The sequence below is a fragment of the Taurulus bubalis genome, assembly GCF_910589615.1.
Source record: "Taurulus bubalis genome assembly, chromosome: 14".
NCBI classification, from domain to species: domain Eukaryota; kingdom Metazoa; phylum Chordata; class Actinopteri; order Perciformes; family Cottidae; genus Taurulus; species Taurulus bubalis.
In genome coordinates, this window is record NC_136602.1 from 24927416 (window position 1) to 24951750 (window position 24335).

The following is a 24335-nucleotide window of genomic DNA, read 5'->3' on the forward strand; positions in this document are numbered from 1 at the left end:
CAGATAGCATTCATCCTGCAGATATAAACATCATCATTTAAAATAGAACACGTCATGTCATGGGTCACATCCCTGTTATTGAAAGAAACATCATCGACTTTAACAGAAGGGCAACCTCTAGCAGACGCTTTGTGTTTGCTCAGACAGACTGAAGAAAACACAGAGTACGTTCACTGCGTATATTTAGTTTAGAAGTATGATGCAGGATTCATTATAATTATCACAGCACATGTAGCGCAGCACAAACATCGTGGAAACGAGGAGGAAAGAAGGACTAATGATGTTGTAACTGGTGGAATCAATGAGTTCTTCATCCACAGTTTGGACATGGTTTGGTTTTAAACAGAGAGACATATTGTTTTCTATTTAATTATATTTGACTCCTGTGACAACACCAGCATCAGTACAACGTGATGGTTCAGCAGTCCACTTCAACCTTAAAGAGTTAAACGTTCTACAAACACAAGAACAAATATACATACATATGCATCAGGATTTAATAAAATTGTATTACACGCCCATCCTGGCTAGCATGAAATATAACATGTGCAAGTCATCAATGTTTATAGTGTCAATATCGCCCCTAACTTACTAAACATATTGTTACTGTTAATGATATTTTGTCAGATTCAAATACAGTACAACACCTGTGTATGAGAAATTGTCCATCTAGACAGAAATATGTATTTTCTTGCATAGATGCCTCACCTTACAGTCGTTTCTCTTTGTTGGACTTCAGACCCTCTTCTTGGTGAACCGTCAGTATCTTTAGTGTTTATACAAAACATATTTTCAAGTGGTAAGGCGCTACTGATGACGACAAAACAATTTCCCCTTGGAGATTAATACAGTATATATTCATTCATTAATTAATTCATTCATTCATGCATTCATATTTCTGAAGACTCCCTGCTTCCTGTTTCTACAGACACATAGTGATTCCAAACAGATTAGCGTATGGAAGTCGATTGATTTACATGATGGACTCATGTCTATCAGCTTAAAGCTGCATGACAAACAATACATTGGAGAATTAGACTTCACTAGATCACAAGACCAGCACAGGGCATTTATTCTCATACCATCATGTAAAATCTCCTCTGATCCTGAAGACCGTCTCTCTCCTGCTCCCAGGAGAACCCTGATTGGTCCAGAGCGGTGAGCAGACGGCGTTGACCTCCGGCTCGGCACTATGGGATCATCCACACTGGGAAAGGCAGCGTCTCTGGATGCGCTCTTACATGAATGCATTCATACGTTTGGTAAGTGACATATGAAGGAAATGTAAGGCTGGATTACCGATCATGAGACCCTCTATTAATATGAAGTATTATGAGTAGAATATGAGTATTTGTGTCATAGTTCAAAATAACTAGTGTGTGTGTGTGTGTGTGTGTGTGTGTGTGTGTGTGTGTGTGTGTGTGTGTGTGTGTGTGTGTGTGTGTGTGTTCATGATAATGAATAAACATGTCACCCGGTGTGGTTCATTGATGAATGATGATGATTCTATTTTATTGGACAACAGTATTATATAATAGGGCAGAGGCATGAGATATATCCGGCTGTTGAATGGTAGTGGCATCAATGCATGGCTGATTGAGCCTTTTCATGGGATTTGTTGACAATAAACAGATTTAGAATATCACCAGAATGATCCTTTAGGATAACATAGTTAGCTGCCTGTTGCGTGTTAAGTTCACATTTTCTGACATGTTATGATCTCTTCATAGATGACCATGGGGATCTGAAGGCCAGCCTGCTTCCTCGCACCCTGCTGCTGATGCATCGCTGGTACATTAAATCTGCAGAGCTAGCGGGAAAACTACTGATGATATATCCCGTCCAGCGGAAACCCAGTAGCAACTACAGCTAATGCACATGAACACAGTGTTTTAAGCTAATGCACATGAACACAGTGCTTTACTGCTAATGCACATGAACACAGTGCTTTAAGCTAATGCACATGAACACAGTGCTTTACAGCTAATGCACATGAACACAGTGCTTTACTGCTAATGCACATGAACACAGTGCTTTAAGCTAATGCACATGAACACAGTGCTTTAAGCTAATGCACATGAACACAGTGCTTTAAGCTAATTCACATGAACACAGTGCTTTAAGCTAATGCACATGAACACAGTGCTTTACTGCTAATGCACATGAACACAGTGCTTTAAGCTAATGCACATGAACACAGTGTTTTAAGCAAATGCACATGAACACAGTGCTTTAAGCTAATGCACATGAACACAGTGTTTTACGCTAATGCACATGAACACAGTGCTTTACAGCTAATGCACATGAACACAGTGCTTTAAGCTAATGCACATGAACACAGTGCTTTACTGCTAATGCACATGAACACAGTGCTTTAAGCTAATGCACATGAACACAGTGTTTTAAGCAAATGCACATGAACACAGTGCTTTAAGCTAATGCACATGAACACAGTGTTTTACGCTAATGCACATGAACACAGTGCTTTACAGCTAATGCACATGAACACAGTGCTTTACTGCTAATGCACATGAACACAGTGCTTTAAGCTAATGCACATGAACACAGTGCTTTAAGCTAATGCACATGAACACAGTGCTTTAAGCTAATGCACATGAACACAGTGCTTTACTGCTAATGCACATGAACACAGTGCTTTAAGCTAATGCACATGAACACAGTGCTTTACTGCTAATGCACATGAACACAGTGCTTTAAGCTAATGCACATGAACACAGTGTTTTAAGCAAATGCACATGAACACAGTGCTTTAAGCTAATGCACATGAACACAGTGCTTTAAGCTAATGCACATGAACACAGTGTTTTACGCTAATGCACATGAACACAGTGCTTTACAGCTAATGCACATGAACACAGTGTTTTACAGCTAATGCACATGAACACAGTGCTTTACTGCTAATGCACATGAACACAGTGCTTTACTGCTAATGCACATGAACACAGTGCTTTACTGCTAATGCACATGAACACAGTGCTTTAAGCTAATGCACATGAACACAGTGCTTTAAGCTAATGCACATGAACACAGTGCTTTAAGCAAATGCACATGAACACAGTGCTTTAAGCTAATGCACATGAACACAGTGCTTTACTGCTAATGCACATGAACACAGTGCTTTAAGCTAATGCACATGAACACAGTGCTTTAAGCTAATGCACATGAACACAGTGCTTTAAGCTAATGCACATGAACACAGTGCTTTAAGCTAATTCACATGAACACAGTGCTTTACTGCTAATGCACATGAACACAGTGCTTTACTGCTAATGCACATGAACACAGTGCTTTACTGCTAATGCACATGAACACAGTGCTTTACTGCTAATGCACATGAACACAGTGCTTTAAGCTAATGCACATGAACACAGTGCTTTAAGCTAATGCACATGAACACAGTGCTTTAAGCTAATGCACATGAACACAGTGCTTTACTGCTAATGCACATGAACACAGTGCTTTAAGCTAATGCACATGAACACAGTGCTTTAAGCTAATGCACATGAACACAGTGCTTTAAGCTAATTCACATGAACACAGTGCTTTACTGCTAATGCACATGAACACAGTGCTTTACTGCTAATGCACATGAACACAGCGTAGTAATGACATACTGCTTGTTATTGTACTTCAGTGTGCTGAAGGTGTGGACTACTATAATGATGCATTCGATAAATGATTCCTCCCCTCACAGGAAATCCAAGCTCAATCTCAAAATGAAGATAGCATCGCAGTCTTTCCTTCACTTTTTTTCTTGCTGTGGTACTATATAGTTGAGCGTAGAATAAACAGTATTGATCTGGTCCTGAATCAATGTCCTTGGAGCTGCTCTGTAAGTGCATGAGCACAATATTATGCATTAGGAGCATTTGGCTGCTGTAAAACGCATGAGGAGCAACTTGGGGCTCAGTTTCTAACTCAAAAACACTTTGAGCCATAGATAAAGATATTAAAAAGATAAAGACTAGTAACATCTTACATTCAAACTGTATCTAACTTTATATAAATATCTCTATATACAAACTAATTGTATGTAATGTAAAGATGCAGATTAAGATCTTAATATACCGACTAACCGTATCTTAAGATCTTTATTTACAATCTATGAATGAAACAGATAATCAAGGTTATGGAAAGTTAATGTTAAAGTTACATCTCCTTTCCACGTTCCTACTCTACATACTTAATACTTAATTACATACTACATATAATTCCCGTGCCTGCGGCTGCACGACTATTCCCTCTATAACAACTAATAGAAGCCTTTTCTGATTTGATTCCCCTGTTAGCATTACAGCTTCATTTGTCAATGCCTTCCAATGTAGTTACCAATCACCGCTGAACATGAATCAGTGTTACCATGTGACAACACTATGGTTACGTTTTTGTTAGTTGTATTCAATTAAATTAAATTTATTTTGTATCGCCCAAAATCCCAAATTTGCCTCAGATAGCTTTATAATCTTGATCATCTTTATAATCTTTACACATACGACATCCTCTGTCCCAGGAACTCACATTGGTTCAGGAAAAACTCTCTAACAGGGAGAAAGAAAGGAAAGAGCCTCAGGCGGGGCAACAGAAGAGACATCCCTCTGAAGTGAACAACAGAACACAAAAACTAAAAATACGGTCTGGGTTCAATTATGTTTTTGGTGCATTAGGTTAGGGGAAGATTGTGGATTAGATTGTTAAATTTATAGAACAATCGTGGTCATTCTTTAAAAAATCCACTGACTACTGTTGACTGTCTTTTGGAAACTGGAAACAAACTTGTGTTGAAGTCTGGAACATGGCCTCCTCCTTTCTGCATGTTTATTCTCTGGGTGCTCCAGACTTCTTTCCACAGTCCAAAGTAATGTAGAATAATGTCCGAAGACAAAAGTGTGTATAGCTTTTCCAAGTGGTCACACTCAATGATGGGGTCAAAAGCTGCTGTCATAGAGATTGCACAGACACAATGGGTCATAAAAACCTTCAGCAGCATTCTTGGTGATGTACTTGACAAAAAGAGAGCTTGAGAGAGAAGTTCTAACTCTCAGAACAAGCAACACTCAGAAGCGAGGTATGAACAAACAACAACACAGGGTGCCCAGGCTGTTTAGGGCTCTATTGGCTGATGCCACAAGCTGTCTATGTCCACGGCCAGAGGGAACGTTGAGAGGCTGGCTTCCTGTTTGTTAGTTCTTTACATTTAAACATTGATATAGCAGCAAAAAGCTATTTGCTATGTACAGATATGGAGTAATTGCATCCTGAGCTGAGAACAAAGTCCCACACATCAAGCCCCTCTGTGCTTTGTTTTGTGTAGCTATTGATTACGTTAGATTGGTTGTGGAATTCACAAGATGAATACCTTTACTAATGTTATTACGGGTGTGACAAGCATCGGGGTCGGGCCGGGCCAGGAGCCTGGTGCTTTGTGGACTTGGAGAAGGCTTTCGACCGGGTCCCTCTGGGGTTCTTGTGGAGGGTGCTATGGGACTACGGGGTGCCGGACCCGTTGCAATGGGCCACCCGGTCTCTGTGCGCCTGCAGTAAGAGCTGGGTTCCTATTCTCTGCAATAAGTCAGACCACCAGGGCTGCCCTTTGTCACCGGTCCTGTTCCTGGCTTTCACGGACAGGACATCGAGGCTGGAGGATGGATGGATGTTAATAAAATAGCTCAAGTTGTACATCTTCTTGCTTGCCTTGTGTACTTATCTTGAACCTTGAAGCTGTTCAGAAAAGCGTAACTTTATTCCCTTATGTGTTCAGGAGTCACTTTCTCTGTGTGTCACATCATCTTGGAAGCCCATTTGTTTTGGTTCTCTAGTGGCTCTGAATGTCATGTATAGAACTTTTAAAGCATGATGAATTATTTCCTTAATTGCTGATTTGTCATATATTGGAGTGTAATGATTTGTCAAATCTTCGAAAAAGTCCTTAACTGAACCCCACGTACCGTGACAGCAAAGATGACACCTACCAGAGAACCAGGCTGAAGATTTGTTATCTAATGAGGTAAGATCCTACATACACATTCATCCAAAACTAACACGGCTTAGGGCCCGTTCACACCAGACACGACTCTCAAAAACCATTGCTGGCAAAACCATTGTTTCCCGATGGTACGGCACACCTTTCATGGGCTTTTTTTTAAATGCGCGCATTTTAAATGTGTTTTTTTGGTGCGTTTAAAAGTTGAAATATTCTCAACTTTTAAGTGCCTTGCGCGGAAACGCACAGCTCATCAATGTCACTGCGGTTGCGCACACAGGCCCACTCCACAGGCGCATTTTTTCCAAGGCGTTTTTGAAGCGGCTGCGCTTTTAAGAGTCGCGTCTGGTGTGAACGGCACCTTACTCTGGATTCCTGCGCTTTTGGGAAATACAAACCCAAGACTACAGAAAAGCCAATGCCACTTTACCAGATCACCGGATTTCACCTTACTAGTGCCATAGTCGTTCAGAACGGGCCATACACGGACATGCCCCCCAATACCCAAAAGAACTGCTCACCCCCCAGACCTCCTCATTCAACCTCCGTTGTTGTTATTCTACATGCCACATTGACAAGACGGTTTGTACAGAAGTTGTCCTGCTACAACTGCAACCGGTTTCAATGACCAAAATATACAAAATAATGTCCACCGCTCTGAATATCCTGTTTCGTTAATTTGAATGGTGATGCCCATTTTACTACCTACACACCTATATATACATACATACATACATACATACATCCATACATCCATACATACATATATACATTATATACATACATACATACATACATACATTATATACATACATACATACATACATACATACATACATACATGCATACATTTTAGCAGTTTCAAGACACACACATAGGCAGAGCTGAACAGTTAGATCTGGTCCTCACAATGCTCATTTCCTCTCTTTGTTAAATGTAACAATCAACACTGAGCTATTGTTTAAACCACGATTCAAACCAGAGACTAAACCTGTTTTTAAAGGACAACACTGCTCCAGAGCCAGCTCACACAGGATGTGGACATACCACAGTTCTAGGTTGTAAATGTGGCATAAACTCGAGAGAACTTCCTGCACTCTTCCACCACTTGCCTGATATCAGACTGTTAGTCACAGTTATCCCGTCCCCAGCGCTGATCGTAAAATCATTAGTCCCACCCACTTTGCTTATTGCTCCATTACTTTTTAATCCAGAAACATTTTACGTCATGGTGCCAGATGGGTATATTGACTCAAACTTGGTGGAGTGAGCGGATTCAAAGGTCTGGACAGACAATACCACCACCTTACAGGGGCGTGAGTCACAATACAGAAGGTCACAAGGGTCACTATCTGGTTCAAGAGAGAATTCCTTGGAGCTATAATTACATTATGTCTTTTTAGTGTCAAAATATGTGCTGCTGAAATCTCTATGTGTGTGTTCAGGTACTGGATTGTGACATTCCCTGCAGAGTTCAACCTGGACATGGGTCTGATCCGGATCACAGAGGAGTTCAGAGATGTGGCTGCTCAGCTGTCCTGTGAGGAGCATTTCAAGCTCCTCGACATCTCCACCATGTAAGACCCTCAGATACACGCTTAGACAAGATTAACCCAATCAGTGTTACAAAGCATAATAGCAAGACTTTTAAAAATGTAGTCTTTTTTTAATCCCAATTCCAATGTTAACCTTAAAACAAAGTCCTGGTTCTCTCATTACTGACTGGTAAAACGTCTCTCAGGGTGCGTAGGCCCAGCTATCTGTATCTGATACATAACAAGGAACCAATATGACAAAAAACTTACATAGACATATCTCAAACTGCCTAACACTTTAAATGACCAAAATGGTGATCCTCAGTTTTTAGTCTTTAAATTACAAATTGTTTAGAATCCCTGTGTCTCTGTTTTTCTCGATTGATTGTGCTTATTGCTCATGAATTGTTCTTCGTTGTAGACCGTCATACGACTGGATGCGTAAATTGACCCAGCGCAAGAAGCAGGCTAAGAAAGGAAAGGCCTCCCTGCTGTTTGACCACCTGGAGCCAATGGAGCTGGCCGAGCATCTCACCTTCCTGGAGTTCAAGTCCATACGGAGGATATCGGTAAATCTACAAACAGTCTGTCTAATGAGTTGTTTTATCCACGCTAGCAAGTATAAAAAGGCTCTGTCATTCCTTCTGGAACTATTGAATATAATCATCATGACTTGCTTAATCTGAAGCTCTGCAGAACAACAGGCCTAGTGTGAACATTAATATCTGAAAAATAAATATGAATCTTACTGATCTCCAGTTAGTTGCGGTCATAAAACCCACAAACTGTGCATTCACAAAAGTGCATGCCGTCTTGTTGCAAACATGTTGTTCACCATTCCAGCTTCAGCGGAAACCACAGGGGAGACCTTTTTGCCAACATGGATGCTCATGTTGGGGATAACCCTTTTCACTTCACCCCGAAACTGGGAAGTAAGACACCCAACTAAACCTGGGTCTCACTGGAAGTTTGCAGAAACTGCCAACCAAAGATCTTGCAAGTTGTCGGTATTCAACTGATCAGCAGAGAAGCTGCAGTCTTCTGCTAGTTAACGATCCCGAGGCTGCAAGGCTAAAGGCTGGGGGGCTAGCTGTCCCAACGCTAGCTGCTAGCGGTTCCAACGCTAGCGGCTAGCACAAAGGGAGGCTGAGTGATAGTAAAGTTATCTGTCAATTCACGTAACAGCTTAATTAGCTTGTGGGCCAGTGACCGTTGCATCGACTTAAAGGCAAGAATAGAAGGCACTGAATTGCGTAGGTCTCCTCATTTTGTTGAGCCACAGAAAATATATCTGTTGGGTCTATGTTTGGCCAGATTGTTCTGTCAGGCAGGTAACAAGCCAACAAAGAGGCCAATGCACAAGGGAGAGGATCTACATTGAAAATATTTGGCACAGGAACAGTTCAGGGATTTATTCATAATATTAGGTTACATAGTTTACAGGCAAACAGCTAAATGTTCCATATTTCTGAGTAAAGGTTTCAGGTTTCCGGTTCAGATGGCTAGAAAGAAAGGAACGGCACGTCATTAAGAATCTGGAAGGGAATGAGTGGCAATGGGCTGGTTATTTGCTGCAGGGCTGATGAAGGAAAGTGGACACAGGTGAGCAGGTGTAGGACAGAGTCAGTTGAACTGGTGGGAGTCTGGGGGCTTTCAGTGGATGGATGGCAATGCAGAGGCTTGGGGAAGTGAACAGTGTCTGTGGACAGGTGCAGCAGGACAGCCTGAGTTAAGGAAAACTACTGAGAAAGACATGGTGACACATGTCAGACAGATGCTATACTGTTACTGACATTGCTGAGTCAGTTCTTACACTTAGTTCAAGTTAGATTAAGTTACATTTTCATGAAGTCTTACCATCAACATTTTGGAGCCTAGTGAATAATTACACTACGGGTGAACTATGCACAACACTGATAAGAATGTTACTGAAAAGCTCTTGGGAAGCTGGACACCTGCTGGAGAGCTTTGATGTGGCGCTAGCTGGCCTCTGGGAGGACTGCCTTGTTTACACGGGAAAGGTGGTTCATGGGTAACAACGGCAGAAAGAACAACGTTTCAGGGTGTTATTGGACTGGTGAAGTAATGAAATGAGCACTTGTTCATGTGCGTGGGTGTTTCTGTTTGCCCTTGAAATGAGATGCTGCTGCAGGTTACATACGCTCTCACATGTTCTCCACACATGGCCAGACATTGACTCCTAAAGATGTAAGATTTACAAAACATCATTCAGTCTCTGAATATCTCTGTGTGACTCCTCGATCTTCTCGCCACCATAAGGCTACATTTTCATCGAGCGCCATTGTCAGGTCAAAATATCTTCATTTAAAATATGTATCGGCAAAATGTCATTCAGCTTTCACGATACCATCTCCCCATGAAAGTCTAAATGTCAGTGTGAGGTTTAATCCATTTTTCTGTGCAGTGACCATTCCAGACTTAAGAAGATTAGATTGAAAAATTGCCAGCTGGATGTGTGATGTGTAATATGTGTCTCCAGTTCACTGATTACCAGAGCTATGTGATCCACGGCTGCCTGGTGGACAACCCAACTCTGGAGCGCTCCATTGCTCTGTTCAACGGCATCTCTCAGTGGGTCCAGCTCATGGTGCTCAGCAAGCTAACGCCTCAGACCCGTGCAGAGGTCATTACCAAATACATCCACGTGGCTCAGGTAAGACAGGGAAGAGGCACCAGGGTTTAAAGGGTTTTTATCTGCGAAACATGAACGTTATGGCTAACAGCTAGTGCAACAGCAGAACCGAATTTGTCATAAAACTAGCATCATTACTTTTCTTTTATTAGAAAAGTATGGATTCCCTCAGAAGTGCATTACAAAAAATGATGTAATGATGTTCATGACCGATTACCAAGACATTATTTTACATGTAATAAAGTAGGATCAAAACGTTTGCATTAGCAATATGGCTGATTCAATAGTAATATTACAATGATATCAGAAGGTCATAATTACAAACTGAGCATCCCATTTTTCATGGTGAATGCTCCCTATGTCACTGTGCTGAGGACACAGAAAGCCTTCCCTCTGAAAACACTTTCTGTTGGAACTGGAACATGGTTTACTTGCTGTCAGCTGATGTCATTCACATTCACTGCAACAGGAGATAAACTTTCAAAACAATTACAACTGTAAAATTGACTCAAGGCAGATTTGTCTCAGTGGGTTGTGGATACTAGGCAACGTCCAACTAGTAGGTGATAAAAGGAGCCACATTGGCCCAAAGATCATTTTTAGTAGAGACTAAAAATACTGCAATCATGCCTCACTTTGTCTCTGTGTCCCTCCTCACAAAGACACATTTCTAGATCCTCAAATCAAACTCTGATCCGTCCACAAGATGCCTTTAGATGTTCCACCATTCAGAGAAAAAAGCAAGAGACGCTCCAGAAACACGTTGCGTGTTGCAGGATCATGAGCATTGCCTTCTAGAGGGTCGCGCTCTCGGTCTGACGGCCCAGTGGAGGCTACCGACTGCACAAGCCTCAGTCAGATGAAGGATCAATGGGTTAGGCAGACTAGACTAACACATTCAACAAGACAAAACCTCTGCCCCTGCACTCTCTCTGCCACTAAGGGATGGAGAAGGGGATGATAGCTATGGCAGGTTAACAAGGGGCATGTGTTTTGGTCTTTTTGGCAACATTTTGCATTCCCTGTCAAATCGCCTTGTGTTCCTTTCCCCATCTCCACACGCCCTTTACCGGTCTGTTCCTGTCCTTTACCTGCCTGTTACCTGCCCTTTACCTGCCTGTTACCTGCCCTTTACCTGCCTGTTACCTCCCCTTTACCTACCTGTTACCTCCCCTTTACCTGCCTGTTACCTCCCCTTTACCTGCCTGTTACCTCCCCTCTACCTGCCTGTTACCTCCCCTTTACCTGCCTGTTACATGCCCTTTACCTGCCTGTTACCCATCCTTTACCTGTCTGTTACCCATCCTTTACCTGTCTGTTACCCATCCTTTACCTGTCTGTTACCCATCCTTTACCTGTCTGTTACCCATCCTTTACCTGCCTGTTACCTGCCCTTTACCTGCCTGTTACCTGCCCTTTACCTGCCTGTTACCTGCTCTTTACCTGCCTGTTACCTCCCCTTTACCTGCCTGTTACCTGCTCTTTACCTGCCTGTTACCCATCCTTTACCTGCCTGTTACCCATCCTTTACCTGCCTGTTACCTGCCCTTTACCTGCCTGTTACCCATCCTTTACCTGTCTGTTACCCATCCTTTACCTGCCTGTTACCCATCCTTTACCTGTCTGTTACCCATCCTTTACCTGCCTGTTACCTGCCCTTTACCTGTCTGTTACCCATCCTTTACCTGCCTGTTACCCATCCTTTACCTGCCTGTTACCTGCCCTTTACCTGCCTGTTACCCATCCTTTACCTGTCTGTTACCCATCCTTTACCTGCCTGTTACCCATCCTTTACCTGTCTGTTACCCATCCTTTACCTGTCTGTTACCCATCCTTTACCTGCCTGTTACCCATCCTTTACCTGCCTGTTACCCATCCTTTACCTGCCTGTTACCCATCCTTTACCTGTCTGTTACCTACCCTTTACCTGTCTGTTACCCATCCTTTACCTGCCTGTTAACTGTCCTTTACCTGCCTGTTAACTGTCCTTTACCTGCCTGTTACCTGCCCTTTACCTGTCTGTTACCCACCCTTTACCTGTCTGTTACCCATCCTTTACCTGCCTGTTACCTGCCCTTTACCTGTCTGTTACCCATCCTTTACCTGCCTGTTACCTGCCCTTTACCTGTCTGTTACCCATCCTTTACCTGCCTGTTACCTGCCCTTTACCTGTCTGTTACCCATCCTTTACCTGCCTGTTACCTGCCCTTTACCTGTCTGTTACCCATCCTTTACCTGCCTGTTACCTGCCCTTTACCTGTCTGTTACCTACCCTTTACCTGTCTGTTACCCATCCTTTACCTGTCTGTTACCCATCCTTTACCTGCCTGTTAACTGTCCTTTACCTGCCTGTTACCTGCCCTTTACCTGTCTGTTACCCATCCTTTACCTGCCTGTTACCTGTCCTTTACCTGTCTGTTACCCATCCTTTACCTGCCTGTTAACTGTCCTTTACCTGCCTGTTACCTGCCCTTTACCTGTCTGTTACCCATCCTTTACCTGTCTGTTACCCATCCTTTACCTGCCTGTTACCTGCCCTTTACCTGTCTGTTACCCATCCTTTACCTGCCCGTTACCTGTCCTTTACCTGCCTGTTACCTCCCCTTTACCTGCCCGTTACCTGCCCTTTACCTGCCTGTTACCTCCCCTTTACCTGCCTGTTACCTCCCCTTTACCTGTCTGTTACCTGCCCTTTACCTGCCTGTTACCTGCCCTTTACCTGTCTGTTACCCATCCTTTACCTGCCTGTTACCTGCCCTTTACCTGCCCGTTACCTGTCCTTTACCTGCCTGTTACCTCCCCTTTACCTGCCTGTTACCCATCCTTTACCTGCCTGTTACCCATCCTTTACCTGCCTGTTACCCATCCTTTACCTGCCTGTTACCCATCCTTTACCTGCCTGTTACCTGTCCTTTACCTGCCTGTTACCTCCCCTTTACCTGTCTGTTACCTGCCCTTTACCTGCCTGTTACCTGCCCTTTACCTGTCTGTTACCCATCCTTTACCTGCCTGTTACCTGCCCTTTACCTGCCCGTTACCTGTCCTTTACCTGCCTGTTACCTCCCCTTTACCTGCCTGTTACCCATCCTTTACCTGCCTGTTACCCATCCTTTACCTGTCTGTTACCCATCCTTTACCTGTCTGTTACCTGTCCTTTACCTGCCTGTTACCCATCCTTTACCTGTCTGTTACCCATCCTTTACCTGCCTGTTACCTGCCCTTTACCTGTCTGTTACCCATCCTTTACCTGCCTGTTACCTGCCCTTTACCTGTCTGTTACCCATCCTTTACCTGTCTGTTACCTGTCCTTTACCTGCCTGTTACCTGCCCTTTACCTGCCTGTTACCTGCCCTTTACCTGCCTGTTACCCATCCTTTACCTGCCTGTTACCTGCCCTTTACCTGTCTGTTACCCATCCTTTACCTGCCTGTTACCTGCCCTTGACCTGCCGGTTTTCTGCCTGCTACCTCTGACCTGCCTGCTACCTGTCACCTGTTACCTGCCTGCCAGTCCAAATGCCATTGGAACACTTAAAAAAAAAAAAATACAAAATGAATAATAATCTCTGCCTCCATTGCGTTTTGAATGACATTGGCATATTTATTTGTACAACTACCAATACATTTGTGATAGTTCATATATGAGCTTTTTTAGTCTAACACTGAGTCAAAATAACCAGATGTTCAGTTTGGGTGTATAACCCAACAGTAATATCACAAAATAACAATAACATTGGGTCAAAACAACCCATTGTGTCGGTTGGTTTTCTACTATATAATACTTGATTAAATGCACTGTATATATATATATATAAAATAAACTTAGCTCCATTCCACCAGAGCTAACCTTATACTCATCAACTATAACTTGGCATAAACTGTCTCATAGTTGCTTTTATTTAATGCATGTTTAAAGTCTACCATTTTAATGAAAACATTTATATTTATTTCGTATGACAAGTTGTGGACTTGTGGACAATAAACAACGAGGGAAAGCCGGATGGCATCTCATGATAGTGGTGATAATGTGATCTGAATAGGCCATTCACTACTCTAACCTTGTGCAATAGAACAGAACATGTTTGATTAGATAAATATTATGTAAGCAAGTGAAATTGTGTCACTCTGTCATCAGAAACTTCTGCAGCTGCAGAACTTCAACACCCTGATGGCCGTGGTGGGGGGGCTGAGCCACAGCTCCATTTCTCGACTGAAGGACACTCACCCTTATCTAGCCGCAGAAGTTGTAAAGGTAAGTCAAATATATATATATATATATATATATATATATATATATATATATATACATGTATATCCAAACAAACATTCAGTAGACTTGCATTCCTACAACATTTGAACATACACATAAGCATATCCCTATACACGGTTTGGTTATGGTCAAAGGGGATCCAGTTGTAATGTGTTTGAGGGAAAACCAGACTTAAACATGTTTTATTCTAGTTTTGTTTGTTAGTGTGATTGGTTTTAAATACGATTAGGGTTAGGGCTTAATGGGTTAACCCCAATGAGTTGGATGACACGGGTATAAGGAATGCTATCAACAAAGCAACAACCTTCTCAGCTGAGTGGTTGAGCCGCTCCAGGCAAGTTTACTATAATGAAGTCAGTTGAAAGTCTTCAAACATTTAAAAAAATACAAATATATACAAGATTAAGAAAACTCACTTTTGATCCATGCAACTGCCGGCCTGCCCCCACAGTAAGACCACCAAGACAGATCACATGAATTGCCACATCATTCACTTTGTGATTTAATAATTAAATAAACCAAACTGTCCCCACTCCCCTCCCAGATCTGGAGCGAGATGACTGAGCTGGTCTCTTCCAAAAACAACTACTCGTGTTACCGAAAGGCCTTCAATGACAGCCAGGGCTTTAAAATCCCCATCCTGGGCGTGCACCTGAAGGACCTGATCGCCCTGCATGTCGTCTTTCCTGACTGGATTCATGGCAGCAACCAGGTGAACCTGGTGAAGATGCACCAGCTCTACATGACCTTCAATGAGTTGGTCTCATTGCAGACTGCAGTGGCCCAGGTGGAGCCCAACATGGACCTCATCTACCTGTTAACGGTGAGCGGTTACCTCACATATATCGTAATTTACCAATTGAACTTGCAAAGGAATAGCTCCACGCGACATGCCTTATCACTCTTCTCCTTTCTGTCTATCTGGTTTCTGTTTGAATTCATGAGAACATGAGAAGAAGAGTACTGAAAGGGAATGTGTGATTCACAGACATCCTGGGGACCAGAGATGAAGTAGTGAAGCGTATCAGTAACGACTTTACACATTTCTTTGTGTCTGGGGGAAGACAGTAAAAGAGGATATTCTTTAAAGATGGAATGCCGTTTTCATTATATTCCTTCTACTCAGTGTTGGGGGTAACGAGTTACAAAGTAACGGATTACAGTAACGATATTACTTTTATAGGTAACGAAGTAAAGTAACGCATTACACTCAACATATTGGTAACTACACTACTTTACTAGACCTCAGTAACGCGCGTTCCTACGTTACTCAAGACATTTGTACCAGTCCGAAAAGTTCTCTTTTAGCGGCGCGCGAGTCACACGACACTTCCTGATGAACAACCAATCACAGAACTCCATCTGAGTGATTTGAGTGACGTAGCTGCTGCTGGTGCGTAGAAGGAGGGAAGCGGGGAATGGATGAGACGGAGACGGAGTTCCCGGATCCAACTGGGAGGATCTCTCCAGGTTCCCTAGGATTAAGGATATTGCAAAGCAATACAACACTCAATACCATCAAGTGCACCTGTCTGTAATGACGTGGAGCTTCTAATGAGGACAAGACACGTCTGTATGAACGGAATCCCTCTACTGGTGAACTGCAGTATTACAACTGTTAAAGTGATTGAGAACGCGCTCTTGCACCCGACATGTTTATATTTTCCACACGTAACATCAACATTAGTTTGCGTCAACAAGCACGTATCATTGTACTTTATGCCTTCAAAGTAAAAGCACTTCCTGTTTACATGCTCTTCACAATAAGAGTAAATCATGTAATAAAACAAGTTACAACACTGTGGAAAGGCTTTTCAGCCTGGGCAGTGTTGTTCTGACCCCAAGGAGGAACAGGCTGTCGGGTAAAAGATTCAAGAGACTTTTACTCATGCGATACAATCGCTATTTTGAAGAATAGAGAAAAATGATAAACTTCATAGGATATAGTGCACTTTCTGTTTATTTAGGCAATGATGAAGTGGATTTTCTGTTTATTTAATTGCATTTTCAGTTTCTATTTTTTGGGTTAAGTGCATTTCTGTTTCTATTTTATGGGAAAAAGTGCCATTAATTTTCTATTTTTCTTAAACCACTACAATGATTCCTATAACAAGCTGGTTTTGTTCTTCGGAGTCGGCCCCCATTTGGTTTAGTGGGGTCTCATGTTTCCAAAAGCCTGTTTTCAATGTGTTATGCTGTTTGACCTGAATGTCCCCACCATACACAGCCTCTTGTATCCTGTTGTTTGTGATTTTAAAGTGAGGCATATTTCTTTGGTCAGACAGTGTGAACAGGGTTAATGTTCGCTCAAGTTAATGGCTGAGTTTTATATGCCTTTTTGTTTTACATGTTTACAATACACTATGTGGAAAGGCTAAGAGATGCCCTTTATTGAAAATAAAGTGATAAAGTGATGATGTTTGTCCAGGTATCTTTGCGGTTAATTTGGACATTTGCTTAAAAAAAAGGAAAGTAAAGTAACTAGTAGTGAAGTTACTTTTCAAATGCAGTAACTCGTAAAGTCATCTAGTTACAATTTTCAGAAGTAACTAGTAACTTGTAACTAGTTACTTTTTCTGAGTAACTACCCCAACACTGCTCCTACTGTACTGTACGCTGGAACAATCAGTTAACATTCAACGTTCAACATCTCTTTACATACTGACAGCAAGGACTGCAGGACTGTAATAAGTTTGTCCAATCAGTTCACTCTGTCTGTGCATTCACTGCTCTTCACCGGAGTCTTCTCCTGATTGCTAGCTTGACAGCTGTGAGTTCTCACATCAGCTGTGGGTCAGTGAAAGAGCAGGGTCCTCCTTCAATCAGAGGATCGGTGGTTCGATCCCCTGCTTCCATATCGATGTATCAAGTGTCAAGACACTTAACCCTAAGTTGCTGTACCTACGGTGTATGAATGTTAGTTAGTCCTGATGGACAGGTGGTCCCTTCATGGTAGCTCCTCCCATCAGTATGAATGTTAGTTAGTCCTGATGGACAGGTGGTTCCTTCATGGTAGCTCCTCCCATCAGTGTGAATGTTAGTTAGTCCTGATGGACAGGTGGTTCCTTCATGGTAGCTCCTCCCATCAGTGTATGAATGGGTGAATGGTACAGTCCATTTACCTTGGAGGGAGACGAGCTAAAGGGTCAGTGTTGCCGAATTTCTCGCCAGATTTTGGAACTTTTGGAACTAGTTTTAAGGAAAGTGTTGGCAAAACTGGGCTGGGTGCTTTAGTTGGTGAACTTTTGAATTTCAGAATTCTCAAGATTGCCAATCCTAGCTTTAACAGTGGTATTGCAACGTATGGAAACAACCCACTAACTGTTCACAGGTTATGTTGTTAAGTCCTGATTGATGCACAGAAGAACATGAAACAACCTTTTTCCAATTGAGCCCCTCCCACTTCAAAACAGTCAAAGCTCTGGCAAAAAAATACAAAGTCACCTCGCAAATTATTAAACTGTAACTTTGTGTTCATGTCAGAGCCTTTAAAGTAAACGACTCACAAACGTCAAGTGTAAAAACAGAAACACAAAGTTATCTTCCACAGCTCTTATGGTCCAGGTTCATATAGACTTCACTCCTAAAACACCCTGGTTGCTCAATCTGTCATGGTCCATAGTTCATCGCTCCTTTCACATGCTGCGACACATTTGGTGCAATTCATGTCCAAAGTTCTCAATGTTGCACTCGTAAATAGACTGAAAGCAACCCAGAGCTTTTTCAACACAAAATGTAACATTCGTGTCCTTTAAGGCTTTGATGCCCTTCATTGTTTCACATGTTGGTTTCGGGAACCGTCTGATCTCACTGAACATATAAGGACAGGATCAAATACACGAGTACAACAAGTGTCATTGTTCATGACGTCCACCTCGTCCTACGGGAGGCTTCAAGCACATCGCATACATCATCTTCTTTCTTTCAGGCTCTGTGGCAACATTGTTCAGGCAGCATGTAGACTACTTTCATCCCTGCAGTCTTCTGAGTCTGCACAAGAGCTATGAATGAATCTACAGTTGAACTTAAATCAGGTTTGGGGGGTTCACTTGATTTATGTACTGAAGTACATTTGCTCTGTGATGCATTTGAATGAATCTTTGAACTGAATTGATTCCCATCAGTGATCTGCAATGTTCACTCTGTGATGAGAAGTTACAGAGACACAGAAAGCACAGGAGAGGATTTCACAAAGATAGACTCTGACTGTCCCTTAGATCTTATGAATAGTCAGACTTTGGACAAAGCACTTTAGTTTTGTTGACGACCTTAAAGGAGATTTATGATGCAAAATGCTCTTTTTCATGGATTTTTAACATAAATGTTTCCCCAGAGAACCCCAAAATATGATAAAAGAACAGCTATCAGAAATAACAGGTGCAATATTGTAACCCCAGTTCTATGCACACAGGTGGAGCCCTGTGCTGGATGCTATGGGTAAAACTCTCCTCCAATCATGAGTGCATGTTCGCCATGAAAATGTATAAAAGCACAAGACGTCAGGACATATATACTGAATATACATATATACTGAAGACAGTACATAGGGCAGCGCACTCTGCCTCCCTCACCCACTCAGCCAGTTAAAACCATCTCACTGGAACTTTTCACACACATGAATGAGATTTATCACAAACAATGTAGTATATTAAATGAAAAGCGCATCTTTTTGCTTTCAGTTGTTTATTGATGTTTACTAATGATACACCTAACTCTTGTATCTGCAGCTCTCTTTAGACCTTTACTACACCGAAGATGAGATTTATGAGCTGTCACTGCTAAGGGAACCACGTAACCCCAAATCATTGGTAAGTTTTAGCTGAAATGTTGTGTTTAGGCTGGTGTTCAACAATTTAAATGATATTTATTTTTGACAACTTGCAAATATTTGTCATTTTTTACTACTTTCTTTTGCTCTGGTGGAACTTTTGGGAGAATTGGAGTGAGGAGTGTACTTTTCTGAACTCTGGTCTTCATGTGCTGTTTCCTTCCTCAGCCTACCTCTCCTACGACTCCCAACAAGCCCCTGGTCCCACTGGACTGGGCCTCCGGTGTCACCAGCAAGCCAGACCCCTCCGTGGTCAATAAGCACATCAGGAAGGTGGTGGGAGTGAGTACACGACCGCTTTTCAAATCGTGCCACACAATGCAGAACGCCGCTTGTTGGACAAAGCACAGATGCGCGTGTGTAAAATGTGTTTCTTGTCATTGTGAAGTCTGTGTTCAGGAATTATGACCATGACCACGATGGATATATTTCTCAAGAGGACTTTGAGAGCATCGCTGCTAATTTCCCCTTCCTGGACTCCTTTTGTGTTTTGGACAAAGATCAGTGAGTTTAGATATTGAAACCATTCCCTACTTGTGTATTTCTTCAGTGCATGGTCCCAGCATGATGATGTGTTTCTCTCAGTTTCTGTTTTGTGTTGTTATAACTTACAAAGGGTGCAGCACTTTGTAGTGTTGCTTACTAGTTTCAGTAAGCTAGCTAATAATACGCTATTTACGCTAGAAAGAAGCGCCCCCAATATGGCAAATTAGCAAATAATCCGTAAAAACATTCATTGTTAAACTTCATCCTTAGAATGTATATGCTTTTTAAATATAGATATTGTTTATGTTCTTACACATACACCAGCAGCCTGCACATTCTCGAGGTATGTCATCTCCAACACATTGGGGTTCAGGTGTTTTACGCCTAGTGAAAGATACAGGTGGTGTTTGTCTTGAGGTGTGATTACAGTTTAAACTGTACTGAAGAAGCAAAGTGAGGGAAAATGTAGGGTGAGCACTTTGCTTTAATTCTGTAAATGAATATTATGATGCGATTGGTCTGATGGGAGGACTGGAACACCTGGATATGACTGTCCTCTCCCTCTTTCTGTACGTCCTCCTTTCTTTCTTCTATTCTCCACTCCTCTTCTCTCAGAGATGGATTGATCAGCAAGGATGAGATGATAGCATATTTCCTGCGCGCTAACCCACTGCTCCAGAGTAAAATGGGCCCCGGCTTCATCCACAACTTCCAGGAGATGACGTACCTGAAACCCACCTTCTGTGAACACTGCGCTGGCTTTGTGGGTATCTCTAGATTATGGCACTGCACTTTTCATGTCTTCTTAACGTGGCAGTTAATAAGCTCACCAGTCATATTCCAATAATGTTGTCAGGCATGTCAAACATGAAGTACAGCCACATGCATCTGTCTCGACCCCGTTGACAGACATACACGTTGTTACAGGAAATGTTGTGATGACTCATGTCTCCATGCTTTTATCTAATGACATTTATTGTATTTTCTGAATCCTCCTTACATTTCTGGACCTGCAGCTCTGGGGAATCATCAAACAGGGCTACAAGTGCAAAGGTATTGTATCATTGGTGTCATTGCATCTTCTAACTAGTTATCGTCACATTATAGTCTTGAATCCATCCCCAAGGAGTAAAATAAGGTTTATCTCGTGATATATACTCGCATTATATGCGATATTATAGATGTCCCAAGCATGTATTTAGACATTTAAATGTTCATGTTTTCATGATCATTAAATGTCAGTGTGGCTGTGGCTCAATGAGCTCGGCGGTTCCCAATTCTGGCTAATTTAACATTTCATTCTGATTAAGAAATCAAAGCTCAAATGAATGGTAAATGGTAAACTTGTGTAACGCTTTTCTAGTCTCTGGACCACGCAAAGCCCTGTAGCACTACATGCCATCATTCACAGTGATGGAGGTGCAGGGATCTAGCTGCCGATGCTTAGATTGAAGGACGAGCCGCTCTACTACTAAAGTGGAATTTAGCAACGCAGATAGATTTCGTAGTATTTTCCCAAGTTTGGGGTCAATTTGCGGAAGCTGGCCCTTTAAGAAATGTGAAACTGAAAACTCCTTCCAGTGATGAGTCAGACTTTCAGAACCCAATCCCAAGAACATGATTCCCATTTGGCAATGAAGGGAGAAGGAAGACCATCATCCTCTTGTCCTGAAGCGTGGAACTCCTCTGCACTGAATAGTTGTTCATGTGTCATGTGTCTATGTCTGTTTGGCAGACTGCGGCGTTAACTGTCATAAGCAATGTCGGGAGCTGCTGGTCCTGGCCTGCAGGAAGCTGATCCGCTCCAGCTCCCTGGGCAATGTTTCTCCCGCCCGGCTGACCCACAGCTCGCTGCCCAGCAGCCCGGCGCTGCCCACCTGCCAAGGTCATTTCCAGCTCACGACTGTCATTCAATAAAGTGACACAAACAGATTGCAGTTGCAAAGGCTTTGCATGTTAGATATGAGCTTCTTTAGTCACGCTATGGTGAATAATTGATTGGCGGATCATTTCTCTGGGTTCTCTCCTCTAGACGAGGACGAGGTATTTGAGTTCCCGGCCGTCACGTCAGCAGATCCATCTCTGGACACCCAGTCCATCACGCTGATGACCGGCTCGGCCCAGAGGATCTCTGTGCGCTTGCAGAGGGCCACCCTCAGCCAGGCCACCCAGACCGAGTCCCTGTGGCCCGAGCACAGCTGGGGGGCCGCAGACGGTGGCTCCCACACCTTCCCCAAAATGAAATACAGGACTCACAGGAAATCCTCTAAAAATAAAGGTTGTGCCCGCTGGGAGAATCAGAACGACAAGGCGGTTTCTTCGCGGGGCGGCGTGGACTCGCAGGACAAGTCCAAGGTCTCAGGGGAGCGTCCACAGAACGGGGTCACGCACAGAGGGCAGGTAAGGGAAGCGCTGGCTGCAGGTCTGGATGTGTAACAGATGGCGAACCTGTGTGTGGACCGTGTTGTCAAAGAGACGTGTCACAGCTCCCACCACCTGGAAGTGGAAAAGTCCTCCATCAGACCCTGAGTTGATCATATCATTTCTCCTAATGTGTGTTTTGGAGGATTTCTTTGGAATTTGATGATCACATGAAGAGATATTTATGCGCAAAGAGAAAGGGGTGAAGTTACACCAGCCGTGACCAAAGTCTTTGACAGGTCCGACACGCCGCCTTATTGGTTCGGACAAATAAAGAGAACAAAGTTTCCCAAGTTTTAGATTAAAATTGTGTTTAAATTCACCATCTGGTTAAAATCGGTGAGTTATTGTGTTGTTTTGTCAATTTAACAATTCCTTTTTAAGGACACAGTTGCAGCATCAGTGTACATTTAGAAGAGCATCCAGGACGTGTCTCCCTGTGGGCTGTAGAGGTGTGTGCATGTGGAGATAGTGTGTGGATTTAATAGCACAAAACACATCACTATACAAACAAAATCACATCTGTCAACCTTTTCAGCTCTGCAAGGCAAAGCAGCGCCTGTTTTCAGACACTTTTTATTTTATTTTGTTTGAACGTTTCCTTAATTATCTCCAGAACCACATCGTTGTTTAACTTCATTTAAAGTTCCACAGTTCCACAACCCTTGTGAGAAGATGCATATGGTGTAAAACATAATTAAAGTAACCGTTAAGTTTAAGTATTTACGTAAACTCCGCCGACTATACTGCTGCTTTTCCCTAACAAACACATCTCAGTGATTGTACAGGCTTGTGGGAGTCTAACAAAGTAATCAAAATCCTTTACGAACTCTATATTAGTACCTGTAAAATCACAAATCGGCCGGAGGTTTCTTTTTTTCTTCTTCTCTGTCTCACAAATCCGCTTCCTGTGACTTACGTGGACCCTCCACATTTCTAGAAACACGTCACACAGCAAGAGGGAAGGCTTATGCCAATTGTAATACCCAGCAGCCTCTGGTGAGACAATGTATTGTCATAAAACAAGTAACCTTTCTATTTTTGAACTGAACGACACGGTTTTTTTTACTAAAACACCTTCCCAATATATCAAAGCTTGGTTTTACAGTGGTTTTTGTTGCATATTCTGATTATTTAGGTCCTAAGCTTTCCAAAAAGGTGTCCTATTAGTATTTTGGATGTTGGTAAGGGCCTGAACCATGGTCCAGTTTGCAAAAGTCGGCTACTTTTGGGGGGGAAATCTAGCATAGATCATGCTGGACGTTATTAGTTATGATCAAAATATGTTAAAAAAGTGATTTTTTTAAATATACATTTTATTCACAAATAAATTCAGAAAAAAATGATATAAAATAATACAAGTAATGTAACTCATTTGGGGTTCATACGACTACTTGAATAAAGTAAAGACGTAAAAAAAATAACCATATACGAGCCTCAGGTTTCAAAAGGGCATCATTCTGACAACACCACTACAACTGGTCCATTCAATGAGCTTAACACTGTCTTACTGGTGTGTGCCGTCTGACAGCCAGCTTGTCAGTCTTGCCCTTAACATGAACGCTAACGTTATTTAACTCATGGGCACCCAGGGAAAGACATTTGTTTTAATAAATAAAATATTCAGGGAGAGGATAATATTTCCATTCAGTCACATATTACAGTGTTTTTCAACCTTTTTTGAGCCGAGGTACATTTTCTACAATAAAAAAACCCAGCGGCACACCAACAACCAAAAAAGTAACCAAAGGTCACATTGTAGCATAATACAGCATGTATGGTAAGTATTGCGCTACCTACTGGCATGGAAGAGTATTTCATTACTAGCACAGACACTATGTTGCAGCTCAGACGCTCAACAATGGAAAATTATTTGCAGCAACTAAATCATATTTTTTGGGAACGATTAAGTGAAATTGGACATTTTCCCACGGCACACCTGGCGATCTCTCACGGCACACTGGTGTTGAAAATCACTGACATATGAGCTGAAGAACATCATTACTTTACATTACGCTGTCAGACATTCATTTAAACAAAATGAAACCAAGAACATTAATGAAAGGCACGCAAGAATAATAGTTTAGTAAAACAAATCATTTTCTTTTATATGTTCTTTTCCAGGACAGCTGACTTGGTCAC

General features: G+C 42.3%; 1 protein-coding gene across 1 annotated transcript; it reads left to right on the forward strand.

Moving 5' to 3' along the window:
* Positions 1-1192: 1192 nt before the first annotated feature.
* rasgrp3 (RAS guanyl releasing protein 3 (calcium and DAG-regulated)) lies at positions 1193-24335 on the forward strand (the record flags this gene model as incomplete). Its single annotated transcript, XM_079229970.1, has 16 exons — positions 1193-1262; positions 1731-1828; positions 5958-6025; positions 7447-7578; positions 7958-8105; positions 10037-10210; positions 14324-14440; positions 15003-15281; positions 19186-19266; positions 19455-19568; positions 19675-19790; positions 20388-20535; positions 20789-20825; positions 21508-21657; positions 21805-22172; positions 24318-24335. The coding sequence occupies 16 exons, from the start codon at positions 1193-1195 to the stop codon at positions 24324-24326; spliced, it is 2109 nt and encodes a 702-aa protein (XP_079086096.1). The 3' UTR covers positions 24327-24335.